General features: G+C 37.2%; 1 protein-coding gene across 1 annotated transcript; it reads right to left on the bottom strand.

Annotated features, from left to right (window-relative positions):
* Nucleotides 1-1,898: 1,898 nt before the first annotated feature.
* On the bottom strand, nt 1,899-20,007 carry LOC143859459 (N6-adenosine-methyltransferase non-catalytic subunit MTB-like). The gene is made up of 5 exons (XM_077370163.1): nt 19,273-20,007; nt 18,998-19,081; nt 18,541-18,645; nt 18,329-18,437; nt 1,899-2,293 (listed from the first exon to the last, which is right to left on the bottom strand). Exons 1-5 carry the CDS (start codon nt 19,963-19,965, stop codon nt 1,899-1,901), a joined length of 1,386 nt encoding a protein of 461 aa, XP_077226278.1. The 5' UTR covers nt 19,966-20,007.
* Nucleotides 20,008-21,400: the final 1,393 nt, after the last annotated feature.

The following is a 21,400-nucleotide window of genomic DNA, read 5'->3' as shown; positions in this document are numbered from 1 at the left end:
GAGTTGGTGTACGGCTTTAAGATTCGCCCGTTGAAGAATCTTATTGGTTAGTGAAGAAATCCAAGGAGGAAAACTTGGAAGAGTGGAGTAGGTCAAGTCGTGCCCAGACCACTATAAATCTTGTGCCTTGTGGATGCTTTCTCTTCTCCTTCTCTTTGTACTTGGGTGTTTGGTAATCTTTTTCTTTGCTTATGTTTATGCTTGATTGAACAAGGGTTAGAGTATATATGCATAAAGTAAAATCTAATCTCTAGCATACATTATTGATTGATTAAGGGTTAGACTTGTTTAGGCTTAATTGGTAAATTGATTTTAATAATCCACTTAATTAAGCCCTAATTTTTAATTAGCCATTTCACCCTCCCCCCTTGGGTTGTCACCTTGTATTTCAGATAAAATCACATTTTTTGAGAATTTTACCTTCTTTTTTTTTGGCAATTTTAAAACGACCTTAAGCACTTTCTCTCTCTCTCTCTCATGCGAATATGATAAACATACTGAATTTAAAATAATATAAAAGATAAATAAAGAAATAAAATTAAAACACACCTTGAGGAGGTCATACACCTTGGCCAAAATGGAAATTCCAATGGGCGGATCATGAGAAATCACAATGACAATGCCAATGGGTGATCCTCCGTTTATAATTTAGGTTCACTCTAAATCTCTCTCAGTAGACATGTAGAATGAAGATACGAACAAAATTTCTTTATTTGTTGTTTGTTCTTATCAAGTGGGACAAGATAAAAAGATAAGAAATTAAAGATAGGAAAAGATAAATACGCCCCTTTTCATTACTTAGGAAGAGACAAATAGAAGGGAGCAATGCTAGGAAAATAGGGCTGCAATTAATCACACGGAAAAAAGAAAAAGTTGGTTTGGCCTCTTGCATTGCAATGCTTCCCAAGGATGTAAAATGCTTTGGAGGATGGCTATTGATACAAATAAATTAAAAAAGCTCATTCTCAAAGAAATGGAAGGCAAGGAAGGAAGTAGCTTTTGGCTTAAGGAGTTAATTAAGTTCCTTAGGATTCCTGATATGGATTTGAATATAGAATCATACGTAAAAAATAGTGTCAGGTGGAGATGGTTTTAAACTCCAATTGAAGAGCTTTTGTCTTGGCCAACACACTATCATGAAAATGGAAATGGAAGTGGGAGAGTGAGGCAAAACAAACTATAAATGGCTTTTGTCTTTTGTCACCTGCTGTTTGTTTTGGGGAAATGATTTCGACACACACATCTTTTGACACAAGAGGCTCATGTTTCTTGTCTTTTATATTTAAAGAGATGTAAAAGGGTTTTTACTGTCCCCAAAAAGCACTTACCTGACAAGTAAATGCTAAAAGACAAGATACATGAGCGCATGTATCAAAACATAGTTGTGCTTAAATCATTTCCCTTGTTTTTACTTCTCTTATAGTTTGACAGAGAACCCACCAACCTCAAATCTCAATTAATCACTCCTCAATGGATTGGAATTAAAAAAGGAGAATGAAGAATAAAGCCTTCTTCCACAAACTTATCTTTAGTTTCCAACATGTAGCTACCTTATTTTAAGTAATGGCTGGGTAATCATCTTCCATAAATCTCGCAAGATGGAATGATCAATGTATTGCAGTGGAAATCTTCACACTCAAGATTTGATAGTAATTTTGTATTAATAGGTGAAGAAAATATAGATATGAGAAAAAAAATTACTTGCAAGTGGCACCACCAAACAGAACACATTTAATATAACATTAACTTACAAATACATTGAAGAAATAACATGTAAAATTGTAATCTTTGTCCATTGGGAAACAAAAGCGGATGTAGCAGTGAAATTATTTTTCCATAGTATCTCCAAAATTACTGAGGTAAGATAAACCTTCACTGACAAATAAGGCCCTATTTCATCATTCTCTGTGGATCCCAGCACCAAGATATATGTTTCTAATAGAACACATTTCCTTTACAACGTCTGCCATCTCCATTCTCTCTCTTGGAGATTCTGCAGAACACACCACTCCAGTCCTCACTAAGGATACCAAACACTCTTGCAAACGACGTATCTTATCATTGTAATTCTCAGCAATGTTAGTAGCTCTTTCTTCATCATCTTCTAAAAGAATTAATGGATCCAGAATTTCCATCACTCGATTAGGCAAAGACAACTGGACAAATTTGTGAAGACTTAGGCCATCCTTAAACATGTCATCTGTGGGGCGCTTTCCAACGAATATCTCCAATAAAAGAATCCCATAGCTATACACATCTCCGGCTGTGGACACATGACCACCTGCCCCATATTCTGCAATTCCACACATCTTTTACACTTTTTGTTGTGATAAAGGATATAAGATACCAGGTAGAAACTAAGAGTAAATATGAGGTTCGATTTTGAAAAAAAAGAAGGAAATTTTATCTAAGAGATGATAGATAATTGAATGATCTCTTCACATTTAGAAACCTACGTTGCATGGAAAGAGTCTAGAATTTTTAGAGAAACACATAAGAAGTGATTTAACACAATGAAAGAAAATGTAGAAGTTATGTCCTATGTTGCATTTTTACAGGTATGAGTGTTAGAATCTGACATGGGTATCTAGTGTCAAATTCAGAAAACCTAAAAAAGAATGATTTGTAGATTCACCAAAATATTTTAATCATTTGTCAAATGTTAATTTTTTTTCATAATACTATTAATTTAACCAATAACATATTTAAATTTTAATAAGTTAAGTAAATAATGTTTTATTTCTTTTTTAAAAAAAATTACTAATAGGATGGGTAAAATTCAAAATGTGTGATAATTATAAAGTTGTGGCAGTAGCATCCAGAAAAACAGAAAAGAGATAAAAGAGATCGACTGTCATAGAGACTCCTGCAATTTTAGACGTAAGTGTCCCACACGGGTACTTCACCCATTTAGAAGAATCCATATAACATGGGTTTTGGCCAATCAAGTCATGTAAGTGATGAATAGCATTCCACTATGTATTACTCAAAACTGCTAGCCAATTTTGGTTCTCAACATGATTTTTTCATTTGAAACCAGCCAAGTCTCAGTGATTACACATGCAAAAGCACTACAAAAATAGATCAAATTAAACTTCATACTATTTATAAGGTAAAACATACGTAGAAGTAGAAGGAAATGAAATGATGTCATTTTCTAAGTACAAACAAAATAGTTGTAAATATCATCTTTAATTTCACTTTCATGTTGACTTGGGAGAGACAACTTAAAAGGCAATTGTTGAAAATCCATTAAACAAGAGAAAGTAGAATGAATAGTGCACGCCAACCAAACATGTCTCGAAAAGGGAAATGGCATCATTTTACCTTCCTTTCCAATGGAAACACTATTTCAGTCCCAACATTAATCCAAAAGTCTCGTATTTATTATTAGTAATTATTAGAAACCTCCTTGATCTATATTTATCAAACACCTTAAATTTAGGGATTATGGGCCCTAAGTCCTGGACATGACTCTTTCTAGAACCATATAACCAGACTAGGAAAGTATCGCTTGTCATGTGCTCAAGCTCTTTTGGAGAACCTAATTCATCTTTCTTCCAAACCACTTTTCTTTGAAAAAAATCACCAAAAGTTGAAATGTTTGACTGGGGATTTATAGAAACAACTATTTATTAGAAAGAAAGCAAGGGTACTAAGTGTGGGAACCATCCTCCACTGACATCTAGAGGGAAGTGTGTGCACCTTCAGCAGATGGCATGGAGTGAACTTGTGATGCGGCAATTGGGATCTTTTGCGGCACTCATTAATCTGGAAATCCTTGTGTGGCCGATGCCAGAAAGTGGCTACTTGACCCCCACCCTTCATCCGAACCAGTGGAACGAAAACAAATACCTAACTCTATGTTTCTTCTTTTTGAAATTTGGCATTGCATTAATAGTCAAAAAGTATTGGGCGGGGAATGGATATCCCACACATGATACTTAAAAGTGGTCCGCATACCCATTACAAAGCCTGTTAGATAGGTGAGATAACCGGCGACACGACTAACATGGACTCCCAAAGGACTCCTTCCTTTGCTAGAATATCCGCCGCCTCATTAGCCGATGTAAGCCCAAGGGTTCCCATGGGTTAATCATTCACCTTACCTTCTTGTTTTGATGCTGGCAAACCAAATTGATTAGCATTTATGGACTGATGTGTTGCTTTGAGGTGTTGTGTTATGTTGTATACAGGATTTTCATATCATAATCGTCATTACACAACTCTTCACATTACATGGCTTGTGGATCAAGGAGCAAAGTAACCAAGAGCTTGCACCTACATTGGAGACATCTTCATTTGAAAATGTTCAAGTCAAGAAGCTCAACATGAAGATCCCACAAGTTCCTAAGCAAGTGTCAAGAAGGAGCTTGGAGTTTAACATGCCATGGTGACACCTCATGTACCTCAACATGCATTGGAAATTGGAGGAGAAGTCACAAGAGCCAAGACAAGATCAAGATGTTCACTCAAGCCAAAGAAGTCCAAGGAAGTGCAAAGGAGCTGATACATTCAAAGAAGACTCAAGGTTCTTATTTTTATAATGTATTTAGAATCCTCTTGATTTTATGTAAAATGCACTTTCAAATGGTTTTCATACTTAACTTTTTACATCTTTGAAAACCATATACACACCCAAAAATGTGTTTGAAAACCTAGGACTTAAGCCCAAGACCATGGCCCAAAAGCCCCTGATTTTTAAAGTTAAAAATGGAATTTCACACAGGGCCGGTCGACCGGGCTTTTCCGGGAGACCGCGAGATGGAACCTGGAAGTCCAGGACATCTCAAAATTTATCGGGCTGGTCGACTGGGCCAATCCGGTCAGCCGCGGATTGATTTTCTGGAAATTCAGAAAACATCCAGGTTGGGCTTGGCGGACAACCGCAATGGGTCGGTCGACCGCGGATAGGTTTTTTAGCCGAATTTTTTAGCTAACAGGTTAGCCTCACCGGACAATCGCCATGAGGCTGGTCGACCGCAATGGTAATAAATTTAAAAATATAAAAGGGCGCCCGATAGGGGCGGGCGACCGCGGTGGCTCGGTCGACCGCGACGGTTGGGCAAACTTGCCGTTGAGGCATTTTCTGCTTGACTTTTTCAAGCCAGTTTTTTATGGTTTTACCCCCAAACAGTCATATTTTCAAATACACTATATATAGATGATTTAAACCTATCTCTAGAAGCTTTTGAACATTTAAGAAAGATCAAAACCCATTTTTCTTGAGCTAAAACCTTCTATCAAAAGCCAAACCTCTTTGATCTTGCATTACACATTTTTTCTAGAGGTACTCCATATGCTTTACATTTTGTCTTTCCTTGGAGTGTTAGTGAGCTATTAAAGTTTGTAATCTGCCTATCTAATGAGGCATTGAAAGTTTTTCATTTATTTTCTTCATTGTATTTGAAGGTCTCCTCTTCGGCCCGGCAACAAAGGTGAAGACGCTGTGAGGGTCTACTCTTCGGCCCGTTAAGAAAGGTGAAGACATTGCAAGAGGGTGTGATCCCTCGACATGGCTTTGTACGAAAATGGGTGTGTCCCCTTTGGAGTTTGAGAAGTCGGGTGTACGGCTTGGAGATTCGCCCGTTGAAGAATCTCATCATTTTAGTGGAGATCCCAAGGAGGTAAACTTGGAAGAGTGAAGTAGGTCTTGTGATAGACCGAACCACTATAAATCTTGTGCCTTGTGGGTTGATTCTTCTTCTCCTTCTCATTTGCACATTGGTGATTGGTCAACTCTACCCTTTCTCGTATTTATGTTATATTAAAACAAGGGTTATGGCAAATAGGCTTAAAGTAATATCTAAACCCTAAACTTCATTATCTTGAATATTTGAACAAGGGTTAGATTAATAAGTGCTTAATTAGTAAATTAATTTTCATAATCCATTTAATTAAGCCCAAAATTTTTAATTGACCAATTCACCCCCCCTGGGTTGTCGCACCTGCATTTCAGCTGTCCTACGATGCTCAATCCTTGGCTCCAATAATCTTATTAAGTCCAAAATCTCCACAATTAATGCAGTAACCACAAAATCTACAGATGCAAGAGGAGAGAGGGTGTTATAGCTTCGTGGATGATTATTTGCTAAATGTCCGGCTTTGTCACACTCCTCAGAGTGTTATACCTTCATTCAAGGGTGGTTGCCGATCGTCCAGCTCTAGACAATCTTGGCAAATGGTTTACCCAAACTTTAAAATGGCATAGGGGTTGCACACATGGTCTCAGGTTGTGGCAATGACGCCTAGCGGTAGTGGGATCCAATCAAACAAGGGCTCGTCCGATTGGCCAACTCCAGGGCGTATTGGTCCTTTTTGAAAAGTTGGATGATTTTGAAAAAAGGCACTTTTCATGGTACTTTTGCTTCTTTCATTGGAATATATTTTCTCACATGGGTCTTTGGGGTATTTTACTGCTCTAGCTCATTTAAGAAGCACGATTTGATTCATCATTGGAGTGTTGAGCCATTTTTTGTTGAGAAACATTAGTCATGGGTTTTTTTGGAAATTTATTTACAAAATTTCTCATTATTTTCTAATAATATTAGAGATTTTATTTAATAATTGAATAATTACTTCTCCGATTTTTTCCAAAATTATAAATTTTTAACCATTTACTTGATTAGCATTTTCTACACAACTATTTTGCATAAAGAACTCATGGTCATAGGTACTAAAAATGCCGCCTATTATTCAGGTGACATGTACGAGACCACTTGATGTAAAATAAGATTCCTATATACTCTGTCAATAAATATAGAAATGCTATCAAGTAATTTTTTTGGTTCAAGATGCTAATTTAGCCTTTGTTGCACTACATTATATACCTAATAAGTGAGAAATATTTTTAAAAACTCATTGAGAATAGACAGGATGACGAATATTGATAAAATTATTACCTGGAGCAATGTACCCAATAGTTCCCTTTAATCCAGTTGTGCTGCTTTGGTCTTCAGATGAGCTCTGAATGACTCTTGGATAAAACTTGGCTAACCCAAAATCACCCACATGAGCATTCATATCTTCATCCAAAAAAATGTTGCCTGGCTTTAGATCACAATGAGCAATCGGTGTATGGCAATGATGGTGAAGATAATCCAGCGCAGAAGCTATGTCAATTGCTATGTTTAATCTCTTAATGAAGTTTAAACTTCCTAATTGATGTTGCCCATCTAATTTTGAATGCAACCACTTCTCTAGACTCCCATTTGGCATGAACTCAAGCACGAGAGCTTTGAAATCATTACCTCCAAAATCGATGCTTGAACAAGAAGTTATGATCTTCACAAAATTTTGATGACGAATGTTTCTGAATGCGTTGCATTCAGCTATGAAACTCTTTGAAGCTCCCCTTAAGTGAAGGTTGAGCACTTTGACAGCAACAATATTTTCATTGCGACTGAGGATTCCCTTATACACTGATCCATAACTTCCCGTGCCTATCAAATTGGCTGAAGAGAACCCATTTGTTGCCTTAAAGAGCTCTGCATAAGAAACCTTTAAATGCCGGCTGTCCATAGAAGATAGGGAAGATGGTTTCTTCCTTGGCTTTCTTATCCAGTAAAGTGAAGCAGGGACACACAATAAGAAAAGCAAACATACAACCGTACTTGCTACTAGGATGATTACTGTAGAAACATGGGCTTTTCCTCGTCTGCCATTAGCTCGCACAGGGCATGTAGGCAACTTTAATTCTGGGATACCGCCACAAAGATTATCATTTCCCATGACTGAAATTGTACTAGCATTTCCAAAGACACCTTGTTTTGGTACTTCACCCTTAAAATTATTGAAAGACAAGTTTAGACATTGTAGAAACTTAAATCCCTCTAGATATTTTGGAATCTTCCCTGAGAAGTTATTGTATGAAAGATCAAGGACTTCAATGGATGTTAATGTAGTCAAAACTGACGAAATATCTCCTCGGAAGGCGTTATCCTGCATATAAAGTGCTCGCATGCTCTTACAATTTGCAAGAGTGCTTGGGATTTCACCTGACAATTTGTTCTGAGAAACATCCAATAGCGCTAGAATGTTCAAGTTACCCACTTCTGATGGGAGGGAGCCAGTAAAAAAAATTTGAGACAAAAAGAGTGCAATTGATAGCGAAGAAAAGCCAATAATTTGTTTTGGTATTGTATCTGTAAGGTTATTTCGACAAAGGTTCAATCTTAAAAGTTTTGTACAGTTTGCAAGAGACAGAGGTATGCTTCCTTGCAGGTTGTTTAATCCTAAATCGAGGCCGGTCAATTGAGTAATATTTCCGATATTGTATGGGATTTTCCCGGACAAACTATTACCACCCAAGTAGAGTTGATGTAAGTTCTGGAGCATCCCAATTGAAGTGGGAATTGAACCCGTGATGAAGGTTCTATATATACCCAAATGATTTAAGTTGATGAGATTCCCGATCTGACTAGGGATGTTACCAGAAATTAGGTTTTCTCCTACTGACAACCGAAAAAGTTGAGTTGAGAGATTGGCTATGGAGTTGGGAAATAGGCTAACAAAATGATTTCTCTGTATGCACAACCAATTTAGGTTACTACAGTTGGTCAAAGAAGTGATAAATTTCAAGTCATCAGCTCTACCAAGGCCTAGGTAATTATAGCTCAAGTCAAATCTGACTAGATTCTTTCCCCATCCAATATTTTCAGGCACTGGTCCGCTAAACTGGTTTTCTTCCATTTCAAGCAATTCAAGACTTGAAACATTGGATAATGAAACTGGAATGTGTCCGGTAAATTGATTGCTTGCTAAAGATAGATATTGGAGATTAGGAAGAGAGAATCCTATGTTGGGTGGTAGGGTTCCGTGTAACTGGTTATCTGCCACGACAAAATCCTCAATAAATGAGAGATTATTATAAAAAGAGGAAGGAACCGTACCAGATAATAAATTTGCAGAAAGGACGATCCATTTCAAGTGATTAATTCGGGCCAGGTCATCTGGGATGAGTCCCACCAACATATTTTCCCTTAAATTTAGATACATGAGAGATGAAACGTTCCCTAGTTGAGGTGGAATGCTCCCTGTAAGAAGATTAGGACCCAGATACAACCAGGATAGCTTCGGTAGAGTGCTAAGTTGGATGGGAATTTTCCCTGTCAACTCATTGTAATTCAAATAGATGACTCTGAGGTCCCTACAGTGGGTGAGATTGGATGGAATTTCCCCACCCAAGGAATTATGGCTCATATTAAGATGTTGCAATCTCAATAGACGGCCAATATCTTGGGATATTTGGCCATTGAAGCTGTTTTCTTGGAGGTGGATTTCCTTAAGGAATGTGAGGTTGGATATGGCAGGAGACAAATAACCCACCAATTTCTGCCCACTAAGGTTCAATACAGTGACCCTTTGATGCCTCCGACCGCACGTGACTCCATTCCAATTGCAGAAATGGAGAGTATGGTTCCATGATAATAAGGCTCCAAGAGGATCACTCCTTATACCATCCTTGAAGGAGAGCAGAGCCATTCAATCGGTTTCGTTTCCTAGTATGGTGGTGGTGGTTGCAGAATTCGAATGTACTATGTTCATGGCAAAGAAGAGATTTACAGAGAAGATAAATGACCAAAGCACACTAAGAAGACTCATACCTGGTAGTACGGGTTGAAGCTCTTCTTATGCTGAGCAAAGACGAGATTTTATTTATTTTTTGTCTCCCAATTTCATTTGATCACACTCGACCTTTATACAGAACGAAATGATGATGCATTTACTAGTCACATGAACAGACGATATAGCCATCAATTGACTTGACCTCATCAATTCATTCATTTATTAGGTCTTTAGATTATATAACGGCTCAGAGCTTTTGGCGGTGTTGGTTTTGGATTTTTAGAATCAATTTTGAATTCAAAAACTGATTACTGGACTGAAATTGTGCTTTAGTTTGCGTCCAATTATCAATTTTAGACTATAAATCTATTCTAAAAGGACGACCCACTGCACGAGGCTCCTGCCATTGCTGGGCTTGGGGAGGGCTAGATATACACAGCCATTACCCGTGACCACCATGTCACAATAGAGCAACCATACTGTTGCACCAAGGCTCGGTCTCTACTAAAAATCAATTCTAAAAATCCAAAACAAAAATGGGCTTAGAATACTCCATTGCTAACCATTTTTAGTGAACGAGAGTTTGCATACGTATCAGCAGACTGTCCATACGGATTGTAGAGCATTGGTTTTACTAGCTAAGGACCTATTGGTTTTGGGTTTTAAGAATTGATTTTAGTTGAAAACTGATTATATCTGATTATATCTATTCTCATAAGGGGAGAATTTATCGTCAAAGGGGCAACTTTATCAGCTCCCACCGAAGGCTAAAAAGTAGTAATTGGTGTTCGGGATTTTAAAAATAAAAGTGGTGTTGAAAATAAAAGAGGTTTTAATTTTTTAGAAAAGCCGTGGTTTTTAAAATATAAGAAAAAGACCAAAACATAGAGAGAGTCAAAGATGACGAATTTTTTTGTCTCCCAATTTCATTTTATATGGAAAGAAATGGAAATGCATTGACTACCAATTATATTTTATCTGACGTTTTTTTCTTGACACGAGTAGCTTGAAATTTCCACTCCAATGTTTTTTTCTTGACTCGTGTTTGACGAAAGCCTCACCTATCAATGAAATTTCCACTCCAAAAAATTTCTTAACTTGTGTAGGGTATGCCTCGGTTGAAAATTACTACAAATTACATCAACTTTTTTTGTGATTGGGTCGGCCATCAATTGACTTGACTTCATCAGTTTATTTATTAGGTCTTTAGATTAAATAACATGGCTCGCTCAAAGCTTTTCGCCTGTATGGGAATCTAGAAAGATGAACACTTATTAGACGCATGGTTTTAAATTTTGACCGAAATCCGAAATTTCAGACCATGGGAATCTAGAAAGATGAACAGTTATTAGAAGCATGGTTTTAAATTTCGACCCAAAATCCGAAATTTCGGATTTCGGTGGGGACCGAAACCGAAATTTGAAATTTCGAGAATTTCGGTCCAAAATTTCGAGAAAACCCAATTTTTTTTTTCAAAAAAATAAATGTTCCAAAATTTTGTCCGAAATTTACAAATTAATTAAATAACCATTTTAAATTATTACCAAATTTCCACATAAATTTCAGAATTTCAGTTGAAATTTCGAAATTTCAGGGGTCCAAAACCGGTACCGAAACCAAAATTTTAAACCATGATTAGAAGACCCCCTCTAGTGTGTGTTCAAAGTTTCAAACTTATAGCCAGTCTGTCAAATGGGACCGAATTACTAAGAGAACATCCGGTTTGACTGATTCAAGGATGTGACATTACAATTTCCAATCGTGAGAACATGGATGATAACCACTTGGACAATGGAGGACCTGAGAATAAGGGAACCCATCATGGGTAGTTACAAAAAAAGTTCCCGGCCTCTAAGAGAACGTGGGATAATGAAGAACGGTTACCAGAATAAAGCTATATAAGGAGACGTTTGTCTCCATGGAAGAGGTCACAAAACCAAATCTAAACATGTTTTTAGCCTTTTATCTTTTCTTTTAAGCACTTGAACCCTTTACTTTTCGTAACTGTAGCTATACTTGGATTAAGTTAGCAATGAATTCATCTTCTCTGGTGAGTCTATCTCTTTAACTAAACTATACCTCGCACTAGCATTTTGTCTGTGTCCCTTTTGTCATTTAGCTTGAGTCGAACGATCTGCTGACCCTGAGAGTCTCTATGTTTAGAAGTCACGAGTACACTTGAAAAGTCCTTTCCATCTGTGTAAGTAAAGAGGAACCTGCACACACTCTCACACGCTCCACACGCACACACCAAAATCAGATGGTCACACTGACTGACCGCACAGGAGCGCCCCTCCATACCAATCGAAAGCCAACACTCTTTTTGGCACGCACAGTGGACACGATGCATTGCATAGCATTTAAATGGCTTACAATACATGACGTAAAACTACGGGCCCCAGTTTCCCGGAATTCTAGTCTCTAATGTGTAGAGAGTTCTCTACACACTAGCTTAAAATACAGTGGGGGCCCACATTGTTTGGGTGATCCAAGCCATCCATTTTAAAGGCCCTCACATAGATAGGGTGTCCACAAAAAATCAGATCCATAGGATCATCCCAACACTACGATTTGTGGAGGTAAAATGGATGTCTTTAAACCTTCACAAATTAGTCCATTTTTTGCCTCCACAGTTCGAATGGTTAGGATGATCCTATGGATCTGATTTTTTGTGGACACCCTATCTATGTGAGGGCCTTAAAAATGAATGGTTTGGATCACCCAAATAATGTGGCCCCCACTGTATTTTAAGCTAGTGTGTAGATAACTTATCTACACATATGTGTAGGAACCGTTCTCTCATATATATATACTAGTAAAGACCCGCCGTGCGATGCACGGCACGACAAAGAAAAGTAAATGATTCCAAAAATAAATGAGGTAAATAATGGGAATACAGATTTTCTAAAGATGAAGTACAGTCAAAGCGGCAACACCCTTGATATTTGATCCAACAACATACCATTTTTTAAGAGGCTGTTGTTGGATCAAATATCAAGGGTGGTACCTTTGACGTACTATCTTGTCGGGCTATAATTTCTCTGAATAATATCATGATAATTGAAGTTTTTATAGCAGTCGGAATGAAAAACTATTTGTGAGGAAATCTATTGTCTAAAATTTTAGAAAAGAATAGAAGATGGCAAAATTCATAGGAGACATTAGGTTTTAAATCAACAACTACTATCAGGGGAGAGATATAAAACCACAGATAACCAAACAGGAAAGTAATTTTGACAAAAAAAAGGAGGCCCTATATTAACACTTTCGTTAAGACCTGTTGAAAGTAATTTTTTTATCCCAAGCCTGATCCAACTTCTATTGTTATGATGTTCATTAAAAAAATAAAATAATCAATCTCACCCATGCCTTGGAACACAACCTTTCATTATCTCCATCCAGTTCCTACCGCATTTCGGATGATTAGCTGCTAATTTCCCTAATATTTGAACCATAAGCGGAAGCAAGGTAAACATATAGAATTGAGGGAACGTACTTCTAATGGAATGTACTGTTGATGCCAGATGGCACGAAGTTTGTGTTCTCGATAGACCTGTGAAAGCAAATATGAATGTCTGATAAAGCAATAGAGAGAAATTAAACAGTAACAAAGAAAAACAATCTGTAGAGAAAGATAACTTTTCTCAATGTGATGGTTGTTTTTCACAATATATGTAACAATTATGCTCCCGTGAGTATGAAAAATAATAGCATTCGACAATGGCTTCTTTATCGGCTTTAAGCTTCTTACTTTCGCCATCTTCTTTGAGCTCCATAACTTCGGAGCCTCACAACTCTGCAAGGATAACAGATGGAAATGAATTAGATGATCAGCTTCATTTGCATTCCATCTTTGCCATGGATATCAATATATCATCATGAAAACTTAGGCTGGAGAAATGTTAAATCGTAGCAGTTTCCAGGATACCTGTGTAACATAGAAATCTTATTAAAAAAAATGCGCTTTGACATGATCAAAATACTTATGTTTTCTTAGAAACAACTAAACAGGCTAGCTTTTTTTTTTTTTTTTTTTTTTATTGGGAAATGCTAGGCTAGTTGAGCATTCAATTTTATTTTATTTTTGAAATATGACAAATTTATTCATACCATGAAGATTACATCGGGGAGCAGAGGTCCCAACATGTATTACTTGAGCATCGCTTTTAGTTGTAGGAAACAGAACATTCATGAAGCCATGAAGCCAATTCATGGCTTCATTTGACAGGGAATCTAATATCGAACATAAAGCTATCAAGTTCAACATAGAGATTAAAAACTAGAACATGAAATTGAAGACGGAACAAAATTTATGAACCTGTGGACGGCAAAACATTTGAGGTAGAAGGATTCATTTAGATGTGCACTCAACTGCAATATTCCAAAGGCACCCAAAGGTGGATATCCATGAATAGAACACATACATAAACCCAATAATGCCAAAAAAAAAACAGTCAAATAAAGATAAGGATACATAATATCTATGGAAATATTCAAATACTTCTCTCTCACTGTTAAGAAATTCAGAACATAGCTCTGAACATGCATTTTATCTACAGAGCTTCAGACACCAGTTAAAATAATTAAAAATTTGAAGGGAAAACTAATGTATACCGATCATCTTCCCAAGTTCTAAATAATCTACCGATCAAATGTTGTAGGAGCGGACTGCTCTACATTCAGCCACGCCACAGTGACCCCCGAAGCACAAGGCCAATGACTCAATTGCAGATCCCTAACTTGCTTGCATAGATATTCACTTGTGCAACTTAAAATTGATGCTTCAGCTTTAGCCTTTGAAATCATATTAGTCTGTACAAAACTGGATTGGAGACAAAAAACAGAATGATTACAGTCGAATTTAGAGTATCAACATGTTAGAAAATATAAAAAAGAAAAGAATACCAGAGAAGCCTATCCTTCTTGAAAAGAAATACCCCAAGCATTATGTTATGCGATTATGTGCAGTTATGTTGGAAATGTGAAAAGGAAAAGATACTCAAAAACCCTATCTTTCCAGACAGCAAATACCCCAAGATCCTATTTATCATAATAAAACAAAAGACCGGGTGAAGGTAGGAGTACAGTGAAAAGCCCAAAATCTAACCTTTGTTGGATCCTGGCAAGACATGTTAAGAAGTCTGCAGTTTCCTGTCACGCTTTCCTATGAAGAAGACAGCAAGATCAGCCTTGAAATGTTAGCAAGGAGCAAGAGATAGGTAGACCTAGGTACATTCCAACGTATGGTTCCGTACCAAGGTTAGTTAATGAAATTGCAAATAGAGCAAAAAAAAATTTGTTAGAACGAATGGATTTACCGGTATAGAACTTCTCAACTAAAAATCATCATCCGAAAGCTTTAACAAATATGAAACAAAACATTCAAACTCCCATTATAGAAGAAATGAATTAAGGGAAACTGAGGAAAATACGAAATTAGTAGAAAGCTAATTCAGTTGCCATAAGTTTCGAACATATGGTTCCGTACCAAGGTTAGTTAATGAAATTGCAAATAGAGCAAAAGAAAAATGGTTAGAACAAATGTATTTGCCATTACAGAACTCCTAAACTAAAAATCCTCATCCTAAATCTCTAACAAATATGAAACAAAAAATTCAAACTCCCATTATAGAACAAATGCATTAAGGGAAACAGAGTAGAACACGAATATCCCTCTAAATTAAACATAATGATATTATTTCCCCCAAAATTATGAAAAGAAAATTTTTTCCAGAGAAAGCAATCCAAACATGGCCTAAAGAGTTCAGAATCAGAAACCAAAAGCTCTACTCGCAACCATCAATCTTCTAACCATTTATTTAAGAATAAAAAAATTAATAGAGATCTAAGATTTTGTCAAGATAAACAACCCAAAAACGATTTTGTAAATCTGCAGTATAAAAAACACAAAAACCAGACCAGAAATCTCAGACCTGAGCCAAGATATAAAAACACGAAGACATACGATTTTGGTCAATATATATATCAAACCCAAAAAGAAGGACATGAATTTTATCCACATAACCACCCAAATCCCAGAGAAAAATGAACTAATAAATCACATAACTTTAAACAACCAATTATTCCAAAATAGATAGAGAAGTAAGAGAGAGGAGAACAAAACGAAGGGTTCAAGTCTCAAAGCCATTTCCCTAAACCCAGTTGGTAATCAGACAAAGAGAAAAAGTAAAAACCCAAACCCAAATTCAACAGAGAAATCAAAACAGTTCTAGATGGTTACAAAAGTTAATTATGATCTATGCAAAAATCAGAAATACCAAACAATAAACAAAGTAACTATGATGAACATCAATAATGAAGCCAATTTCTCCAATATCAAAATAACTGAAACACTATAAGAAACATTAAGGTCACCTGAAAGAAGAACGAAATAAAAACAGCAAAAAAATCAAAAGGGAAAAGTGAAAACCCTATCTTGCATTTTGCTTTTCTTTATGGAATAGCTACTTCGGTGGGTTACATAATAGTTGAAAAGTGAAAACCCTTCTGTTTGAAAAATCTTGGAGACGTTCGAGAGAGAGATTGAGAGAGTTTAAAAGAGTCTGAAAAGATCGATAATGTCAGAAAGAAGAAGAAGACGTGAGCCCGTGGGAATTTGAGGGCATAGGAGGTATTTTCACTTAGATGTGTTGGAATTTTAGGGCATAAGAGGTATTTATCTGTTTGGGGGTGATGTGTAATTCTCATATAATTTTCAAAAAAATCAAAAAATTTACTTCTTTTCCTCCCAGCTTATATATATATATATATATATATATATATATATATATAATGTGTATTAGGGGACGAGGGTCAACTCTAACCCAAACAGCCTTTAAATCTATCAACCCTAACCTAACCCGTCTAACCCGATAAAAGGATAAAATGTCGGGCTCGGGTTGGTCGTGACAAAAACAGAAAAATATATATAAAAAAATGTATATTAGGGGAAGAGGGTCAACTCCAACCCAAACAGCCTTTAAATCTATCAACCCTAACCCGACCCATCTAACCCGATAAAAGGATAAAAGGTCGGGCTCGGCTTGGTCGTGACAAAAACAGAAAAAAATATTAAAAAAATGTATATTAGGGAATGAGGGTCAACCCTAACCCAAACAGCCTCTAAATCTTTCGCATGCATTCATCTTTGCACTTTTAGTTTCTATCTCTATTACTATATATATTTCTACTTTCACTTCTATTTCTACCTTTATTTTAATGAATAGTTGTTTTGCTTATACTAACCATTTAATCATAAGAAATGTTTTTATAATGTAATTCTCATTTTGTAGCTCTTATTATGCAAGGCACTAAGGGATCTTGTTCAGCTCGTTATGACTCAGTTACTACAGTTTTTATAGGTTTACATGATGACATGAACACAAAATAAGAGAGCTTAAAGGGATCGAGGAAAGTGTGTTCGGCCATTGTTGGTTTGACTAGTTATCCTGTCAGACAATTTGCCTTAGTTTGTTTTATTCAGTGGATTAGTTTCAACTTATTTTAGGAGGCTTCTAGATTTTTTTGTGTTGGTGGTTTGCAAATTCAAAAGGAAATGAAATTACTATTTTATAGTTGAGAGTCAGCTTTTTTCCCTTATGGGGTAACGATTCGGATTTTGAGATTTTGAAAAAAAAATTATGTCTAAAAATTTACCCCAAATCGAGGTCGTTACACACGGTTGGCTCCACGAATGAAACACATCATATTAATGGATATTCATACATAGACTACACAAACATAGGGAATAATTCACTCTTTTCTCCTCTTGAGAGGGAGAATTGCTATGATTTGTGGATACGAACTCGAGTGTCGCATGTTGACACACGGATACGGCAAACTCCCAAAATTTTGAAACGGAGACACAACTAAAATAGAAGGTAGATATAATCATAATTTGTGGATATGGATTCCTATGTCAAGTTTCAACACGGATACGAGTTGTCAGACATGAGGACATCTAAGAATCTAAAAATTGTGAAACGTACATACATATAAAATTACTAATTATTGTATAATTTGTAACAATATAAATATGGTAATCATTTAACAAACTAATAAATCTCAACTATAATCTAAAACAAACATGAGATAATCAAATAACAGCACATTCATCAATTTAATCTAGTTATCTTCCGTCTCCAATATACAGCTAGTAAGGGAGACCAATATGATATAATGAACATAGTATTGGTCATATTGGAATAAGAGTTTGTTCAGAGTTTTAGGTTTAGGGGAGGGGAGGGGAGGGGATAAAACAACAAATATTATTTAACGAAGAGTTAAAAGAGTTTATAATAAAAGAAGAGTTAATGATAAAAGAGGCATATACAATATTCTATAATAAAGTAGAATGTCACACTTGACACGGTACAAAAACGTGTCCACAAGCCCGTATTAAGTCTAACACTTCTAGCATTACATTTAAAGGTGTCTAAAGGAGTGTCGACACGTGTGGACACGCTTGTTGCATCGGACACGACACGACACGACACATGTGCCGCTAATAAGTGCCGGCTAAATCATAGGTGAATTGGTAACTGCATCCAATCTCCGAAAAAGTCCATATTGTTTCGATTATTCAAATTTTGATGGGATATGGACCTAATCCCTATAAATGGGACCAAACCTTATTCCGTGATTGTGCAGAGTGCAGACAATGGCATAAGAAATATAAACCACTTAAGAAATGCGTGCAGATTCTGGATTTGAAGGCCAGAAAACGTTTTTAGGTGGCAAATTTGGAATCATGAATACTAACCATCAGGAGGTTCTTCGTCAATAATTATGTCTGGGTCAATGTTGGCATGGATAACATGACTATCAGTGCTACCGCGAACAGTTCCTTTTATGCCCATCAAGCAGTGTTCCTAGTCCACAAAATGAGGCCACAAATTATAACAAGATATTTATCCATAAAAAAATGAAGGTTATATGCACCAAACAGAAAATATTAAGGCAATTATAACCAACCTTAGAGGGCTGAAACAAAGTGTGTGAATAATGGCGCGGTCCTGGAGTCGCATTCAACCTGTTTGTCCTCACCCAACATATATCCTCACATCTCCGAAATCCCCACTAAATTAGGAGAAAAAAATACCATACAAACAAAAAAGAAGCACATTAGAGGGAATGAAAGGATATATTACAGTTGAAAACATTACTGCATTCCAACAGGGGGCAATGCAGTGAAGTTTTTTTTTTTTTTTTTGGTCTGTATTATGTGTGAGCATAAAGTCCAAACTCCAAGCATCCATTTTCCAAAATAAATAAATAAAGTCCAAAGCAATGCAATGAAGTTAAGAGATGTTATCATGTTAATGCTATCAGATATTTTCTTTAGGGTCCTCTCTTCGCTGTGGTAATCAAAATCAATACTCAATTCCGATGTAAGTGAAATAGTAATTTCTGTTAAGCTCAACTAACATACCTTCTTTAGGCACAGGCGTCCCTGCTCAAGACCCACACCATCACCAACCCAAAGGAAGATAAATGAAGGAGTGTCAGCAATTGCCTGAAAACATGGTAAGAGCAGAATTAAGACTTCAGAGAAAAGGCACAAGATTATAAAATAATATGAATGGACAGCAAATGGTGCATATGTAATTATGTAAATAGATTTGAGAGAAAATAAAGACATCCAAAAGCCATATCAAATACGCCAACACTGAAGTGAATACAACTTAGGACAAGTAAATGATGTACCTCAATTTTTAGATTTTGTATTTCTTTTGGTGTCCAGTACTCCATATGGTCAGTAACACCATGAGCCCGATGGACATATTCCTCCCATGGGGGATCGACAAGAATGACATCGAACTTCGTGCCAAAAAATTCAGGGGACAACACATGCTCGCGCAGGTCGCACTTGTAATACATGGGTGGGGATGCAGATTTGGCCACAATTTCATCTTTCCTCTGAAAAAGTTCCCTCAGCTTTGGGTAATCCTCCACAACACTGGTGAGTTCTAGCTCCCTGATGAAATTCTGTGGTCGCATACCAGTATCCACAAAATTTTGGGAGTAGTCATTTTGCTCTCCCCTTGAAGGAGCTTTACCAGGGGGAGCACTAATCCTAGGTGGACCCCAACCCATTGGAGCATTATCATGAGGTACCTCCACAGCACTGGTGAGTTCTAGCTCCCTGATGAAATTCTGTGGTCGCATACCAGTATCCACAAAATTTTGGGAGCAGTCATTTTGCTCTCCCCTTGAAGGAGCTTTACCAGGGGGAGCACTAGTCCTAGGTGGACACCAACCCATTGGAGCATTATCATGAGGTACTCCACGTCCGATTGGTCCCATTATATTAAATCCAGGACCAGTTACACTAGGAGATACTCCTCTTCCAGGGCCAAGTTGATTAAAATACATTGCATGGTTTGGGCCAGTCCCCATATTAGGAAGGAATCGCGGTCCTGACAATCGAGGTGTGGTATGGGAGAAAGTCCAGGTGGGGCAACTAACATATTCATATCAAAAGCTCGAGGTCCAGGCCAAACAATGGCCCTGGAGATGGAGGAGTGAAAACCAGTACAATTGGTGGGCCTGGAGCTGCGGACATGTTCGGCCCAATGGGCTGCATGGGTCCAGGTGGCAAGCCCAAGTGACCAAAGGGAGGTCCCACAATAGGCACTGGGATTACAACAAGTTGCCTGTCCCTCCCCTGAACGCTTCCTCTTCGTCCTCTCCAGCCTCCTATTCTTCCTTGAGGAATGCCCTTATTGAAAGACCCCAGTCTCTGGTTATTTCCAAATGGAGACTGTGAACCCCTAATAGAAGTTTGGCCTGCACTAGTAGTATGCCAAGAAGACATGGATCCGGACTCCTCGCTCCCATAATCGAGAGACTTGGGCCTGATCTCTATCACATCAGAATACCCATTTGTAGTTCCAACACTCGAGTTTTTCAGGCCTTCAGTCCTGGTTCTATCTTTTCTATAAGCAGGTCTACCATGAAGCTTCTCATTATCCATTCTATCCTGTTCACGCCTCTGTGAGTCCCGTTCAGTTTTATAGTCAAAATCACCATCCCCATCTTTTGCCTCTTTATCATTCCAGCTCTGCTGCCTTTTCCTCCAACTATCTTTAGAACCTCCCCAATCCTTATCTCTCTGCCTTTGGATCTATCATTTCCGTAAGCTTCTTTTTCACGTTGCCTCCGTCTGTGGCTAATGCTTCTTTCATTGTCAGATTGAGAGGAACCTCGATCAATTTCATCAGACTCTTGATGATGTCTCTCAATTCTCTCAGGGCTTCGTGAATACCTCGAATCCCTATCCTGCGCATTTCCAAGACCTCTGCCACTTTCCATCCTTCCTGAATACCTCGAATCCCTATCCTGCGCATTTTCAAACGAATCCTCCTCCAAATCCGGTTCCGTGTAACTCCGAATCAAATCTTCAAGTGCATCCATTACAAAGAACTGTCAAATACAATTGATTTATATTCCTTTCTCTACCCTTAATCAAGATACAATTGCAATTTCAACAATGAAATAATGTGAAAATTCATCTAATAAGAGTGTTTATAACATGATAAACCAAATAAAGCATTAGCCCCGAATCAACAACTCGTTCTGAAACCTGTAATAAAAAGAAACAGAAAATCAAGCATCCATGGCATTTTAAACCAACTGATTACCCCACACAGACACGCACGCGCACAAAAATACCGCAATCCCAAAAGGCCAAAACCCTAACCCTAATAAAAAGAAAAAGAAACCCTAATAAATAGTTAAAAACCCAACCAAAACCCTAAACAAATAGAAAAATAAAAAAAAATCACACCATCCGTCTAAGTGAAGAGATGAAAAGGAAATTGATTCCTCTAGT

This window comes from Tasmannia lanceolata, unplaced genomic scaffold, assembly GCF_043159265.1.
Source record: "Tasmannia lanceolata isolate RefF3 unplaced genomic scaffold, GAP_Taslan_0.1 ptg000029l, whole genome shotgun sequence".
Classification (NCBI taxonomy): Eukaryota; Viridiplantae; Streptophyta; class Magnoliopsida; order Canellales; family Winteraceae; genus Tasmannia; species Tasmannia lanceolata.
The sequence above is the reverse complement of the archived record's forward strand: the minus strand, read 5'-3'. Positions and strand labels throughout refer to the sequence as shown.